This window comes from Physcomitrium patens, chromosome 12 (genome assembly GCF_059467195.1).
Source record: "Physcomitrium patens ecotype Gransden chromosome 12, ASM5946719v1, whole genome shotgun sequence".
NCBI classification, from domain to species: domain Eukaryota; kingdom Viridiplantae; phylum Streptophyta; class Bryopsida; order Funariales; family Funariaceae; genus Physcomitrium; species Physcomitrium patens.
Window position 1 is genome coordinate 16,529,548 of NC_143421.1, and position 5,738 is coordinate 16,535,285.

The 5,738-nt window shown below is 34.8% G+C and overlaps 1 protein-coding gene across 1 annotated transcript; it reads left to right on the forward strand.

The window, feature by feature from the left end:
- The first annotated feature begins 1,042 nt into the window (after window positions 1-1,042).
- On the forward strand, window positions 1,043-2,844 carry LOC112289867 (ATP synthase gamma chain 1, chloroplastic). Its single transcript, XM_024535540.3, has 2 exons — window positions 1,043-1,522; window positions 1,707-2,844. Exons 1-2 carry the CDS (start codon window positions 1,148-1,150, stop codon window positions 2,466-2,468), a joined length of 1,137 nt encoding a protein of 378 aa, XP_024391308.1. The 5' UTR covers window positions 1,043-1,147; the 3' UTR covers window positions 2,469-2,844.
- Window positions 2,845-5,738: the final 2,894 nt, after the last annotated feature.

Here is a 5,738-nt window from a genome sequence, read left to right on the forward strand (position 1 = left end):
CATCAAATTTTAATTTGGCAACAAAAAATTAATACATCTAATAAATGCCTAACATTTAAAGTGAATATAATAATATTTATATATAAGTAGCATTGCAACATTAATTCTTACTTTGGACATTCCTAATAAAATTTCACATAAAATCACATAAAATTTCTAAATGACAAACAAGGAAATTAAAAATAAAACTATATACATCTTTTATAAGTTTGAGGCTATTCATATAAAGTAATATTTCAAAAAATATTTACATAAAAAATCAATAATAGAAAAAAAATGAAAATAGGTATTGAACTTGATTATTTGTTCATTACAAACCTTGTCAATGAAGGCACATGTAGAAGGATTCCTAGAACTTAAGACACAAAATGCTTAAAACTCAAACCGTTTTAAGTAAAATGGGAAGATGAAAAAAACAAAAAGAAAAAAGAAAAAGAAGAGAGGTTGTTTTTGAACTTGCAAAAATGACTGAAAAATCCTTGTAATGATTAAACATGATTTAGTTTTTATCTTACTTTGTGAAGAAAAAAAAAAAAAAAAAAAAAAAAAACCACTGTAATATACCTTCAAACAATGAGTAAAAGACACATCTCCCGTTTGTTACATTCCACACACAAAAGAAGAAAATAAAAATGAAAATAAAAATAAAAACCATCAAATTACACTAAGTGAATACAGAATAACGTGGGCATTCAAGAAACGAAACAAAACAGAACTTGAACTCCCAAAAACCGATTCCTGAAAGTAGAAACGAGGAGCATATTCGGCGAGCACGGAATAAATCATGGAAAGAAGCCCATCAGGAAGAGAGCACACCCATCTAGAGTCTCGTCTTATCCGCACATCATCGCACCAGAGGAAGGGAAACCAAAGCAAAACAAAACAAAACAAAGGGAAAGCAAGCTGCAGCGGCTGCAGGATCAGCAAAGCAAGGCTGGTTTTCGGCCATTCGATGCAAGCGATGATGCTGCTGGATAAGGCGTCGCCATTGCCACCATAGCCATGTACCCCACTGATCACCTCTCATCGCGTCTCCCCTCCTCACTGCTGCATTCCATTGCGCAGCCAGTGCTTCGACAATCCGTCACTCCGGTCCATCGCACCCTCCCTGCTCCGGACTGTGCTCGATAAGTGTTGATTTGTTGCAATGGCGGCCTCTATCGCATGCGGTTCGTCTCTACAGATGGCTACCTTCGAGGGCCTGTCGGCTCGGTCCTTGGGTCTGCGTGGTGCGGAGCCTGCTGGATCTGTGGAGTTGGCGACAGGGAGAAGCGCTGCTAGGCGCGATGGCCGTGGACGCTCCGTGGTCACCGCTGGGTTGAAGGACTTGCGGGACCGAATCGCTACCGTGAAGAACACGCAGAAGATTACTGACGCCATGAAGCTCGTGGCCGCTGCCAAGGTGCGTCGCGCGCAGGAGGCTGTGGTGAATGGCCGCCCCTTCTCGGAGAACCTCGTCAAGGTGTTGTACAACGTTAATGAGCAAATCTCTACGGAGGATATCGATATCCCACTCACCACCGTAAGTTTCTGTTTTTGACGCTCATCTTTTGCTCTCATTTTGCATTAGCGATGTTAAATAAGACTTTGAAGTATGTCCTGTCCAGCTATGTCAATTTAGACATGGATGTCGGCACTGAGAGGCACGAGATGGTGTTTGGTTTCGGAGTCCTGACGACCCGGGAATTTGGATATGAATGGCACAGGTGAGGCCTGTGAAGAAGATTGCCCTCGTTGTGATCACGGGAGATAGAGGATTGTGCGGTGGGTTCAACAACTACGTGTTGAAGAAAGCGGAAAAGAGGATGGCGGAGATACGCAACATGGGAATCGACCTTACCGTGGTAAGTATCGGGAAGAAGGGCAACAGCTATTTCAAGAGGAGGCCGGCTATCCCAGTTGACAGATTTCTGGATGCCGGAAATGCCCCCACGACGAAGGAGGCGCAGGCCGTCGCTGACGAGTTGTTCTCTCTCTTCGTCTCGGAGGAAGTTGACAAGGTGGAACTGCTGTACACTCGATTCGTGTCGTTGATCAAATCCGACCCTATCATCCACACCTTGTTACCCCTTTCTCCTCAGGGAGAGGTTTGTGACATCAGTGGCAACTGCGTTGACGCCGCCGATGACGAGATGTTCAGATTAACTACTAAGGACGGGAAATTCTCTGTGGAGAGGGAGACCATCAGGACCGAGACCGTCGACTTCGCCGGTGTGCTTACATTCGAGCAGGAGCCTGTTCAGATCCTTGACGCTTTGTTGCCTTTGTATCTCAACAGCCAGATCCTGAGAGCTCTGCAGGAGTCCATCGCCAGTGAACTCGCGGCTCGTATGAACGCCATGAGCAATGCATCCGACAATGCTTCCGATTTGAAGAAGTCGCTCTCCGTTTCTTACAACAGGCAACGTCAAGCTAAGATTACCGGAGAGATTCTCGAGATCGTGGCTGGTTCTACCGTGACCATCTAGACTACTTCCTGATCTTCCATACTCAGGATTCTACATGTTTGGATCGATCTCTTTAGAGCTGGTATCCTTATGCTTCTGTACACTAAGTGGACAAGAGCAGTGATCGAAAAGGGGGTCACTGTATTGACCTCTGCGTTGCCCCTCTGCAGTCGATCGCTGCTCTTAGATCCCTGTAATTTCAGTTCTGTCTAGGTTTTGGTAGTCATCCATAATTTTGAGCACTGTATTCATTCTCATATCGACTTTGTACCTTTATGATTCCATCCATAACTTGTAACCTAGAGCTGGGGCATCTTCTAGCATCGTGTCTGGTCGAGACCCACAGAATCAGTAGTAATAAATTCGCTCGAATCAGTGGCAAGATTCTTTCCCTCAATTGTTCTGCTTCTGAGCAACTGAGGCTTCATCTCAGCGATCACAGCCAAATGACTGTCAGTTTCTCACATTCTACTCGATGCGATTGTCCGTGCAACCAAAGCATATTTCATGTTCATAGCTGTAGACCGACATTTGCCTTCAATTAGAAAATTGCATGGGATTTCTCATGTTTCTAATCACCTTCTCCAGAAGCGAATGCACGGAATCTGCACTCTTTGACACCATGATACATGAACTCGTCTCCGATGCAGTTCGGCTGCAAGCATTAGACTGCACCTTGGCCTTGATTTTAACAAGTGGAACACTAATCGTAATTGACTTGCTGGATCGAATGAGTCGGCGTCGCTGGAGATACATCCCATTCCCGGATCAAGTGCTGTCTAGAATGTGGGAAAGGCATTTCTGCACCCCTCGCTCCGGAAGGTAAATGCTGAAAGTGACCAAACGTTCTCATGTTTTAGATGGATTTTTAGCTGGGTTTGAGATCTTCTGTGGAGTTCATTGAGTTGTAAATGCCACACTGAAACTACGAGCAAGAGCTTTGGATGAGCGGCATCGCCACCTCCTCTACGTAGCACCAACACAACCATTCATGCTTCTGTCACGGAAAAAAAGGACGAACCCTGAGCCATTGGGGACCACACCCAGATTTCATAAGAGAAACAAACTGGATGAAGGCAATACTGGACTATGATGTCAAAAAAATCTGTGTGTGTGTTTTTCTTTTCAATTTTTTTGTTTGTTTGTTTTTTTTTAAATAATCTTTTGAAACTTGCATGCATTCAGGCACAAAGACCATTTCCAACTCTGAATTTATTCACCCTTTCAGAGATTGCCATTATCTTGATGCTACAATGGTGATTTAATTTCTTTTGATATCATTCTACAAAAAACTGTGCAGTTACTACAATAAGTTGTTGTGGTGATAAAACATTTGTTAATATTATGAAAATTTTACATAATTTCTATAATAAATTAATATATTCTAAACATATAATTTCAATATAAAGATTAAAGATATAAAATGAAAAGATGAAATTGTTATGAGGAATCTATCTTCTAAAATATGCATTAAATGTTATTTCAAAATTAAACAAATACTTGTTGTAGAGTTGTATATGGTTGTAGTTTATTATTAGTTTTTGGTTTTACAATACAAGTTTGTGATCATAACTAAATCTTAAAAATATTTATTATTGCAAGAATTTAGTTTGAATTAGTTTATTCCGTAAGACAAGGACAATTAGATACAAATTCCTTGATCAACAATCTAAGTATTTTATAAAAAAATAAGAAAAGAATTGGATGATAATAGTATATTATATAAATAGTAAATATATATTAGTATTAATAGAATATATTTGTAAATAAAATATAGTAGTGGCTTTTTTACAGAATAAAATAAAATAAACTAAAATAATAATATTTTTTTATTAATGAGATTCTTTTAATATTTTTATAGATCAAAAAAATATATTATGAAAGAATAAGTTGATTTATCACAAAATAAAATATCAAAATCAAAATTTTATTTAATCAAATTATTTGAAATCTAATGCACAAATTAAAATCATGATTTAGATAATAAAGCATAAGACCTATAAATAAAAATTACTAAAAGACATCTATTAAAATAAAAATCTAAATTTTTTTAAACTATTAATTAATAATTACTTCTATTAATTAATACCTTGTGCATCCTATTAGTATAATTAGAAACATTTATGGTAGAAATTTAATAGTATTGATAAAAAAATAAAAAGAATTAATTTAATTTTATAATTAAAAAATCTAAAATAATACATTAAATTAATATAACATTTTTTATGTACGAAAACATAATAATGAAACTTCTCTTTAGTAAAAATATTTATTATTGTGGTAAAGAAAAAATGATTTAGTAGTGTCAACCATTTTTATATAAATTTTTATATTTATAAATCAAATTTAAACAACTTTACATTAAAAAGTATTATTCTTATTTAGCTGTAAATATATATATATATATATATGTCTAATTTTTCAAAATAAAAATGTATTATTATTATATTTTAAAATAATTAATATTAAAAAATTAAGTATTACATATATATATATATATATATATATATGTGTGTGTGTGTGTGTGTGTGTCTGTGTATTATATGATGTTATTAGTTGAATTTTATATATAGTTGGGAATTAAAGAATATAAACATATATTCATATAAGATTTGATAACATAATAAAATTTTATTATCTTAATCTATATATTTATTATTTTATAAGATTTTTATTTTGAAAAATTTATCATAAATTATTAAAGACTTAATATTAGAAATTAATAAAATATGGCAATCATAAGGATTTATTAAATTGATCCATCCATCATTATTTCCACATCCCTCCTTCTCTTCTTCCTACTTTCAACAAATAGATTCTTTAATTAATCTTCATCATTATAATCAACATCAAAAAATAGTCTGTTATAATTATGGTTATTAAAAAATGGAATTTTTACAATCATAGAGATATCAAATATAACAAAATTTTATAATTAATATTGACAACACTTTATAAAGTATATATAATCTTATTTTTTTCATTTTTACTGTGGCTTCGAGCAAAAAAATATATGCATTTCTCCATTTGGGTGCAAGTTTATTTGTGTATGCCTCTTCTGTCCCACTTTTATAAGATTCTAGCTTTATAATTCTTTAGTCTTCTTTCTACTTTCTAGAAAAAGACAAACGAAAAACTATCTATTCTGAGTTATTTCCATTTTGAAATTAAAAAAAAAAAAAAAAAAAAAAAAAAAACTCAATATGCACTAACCTCTATAAGGATTGTTTAAAACATTCAAAAACATGAAATTTAGCATAGATAATTTTATCTATGCTTAAAGATATGAAA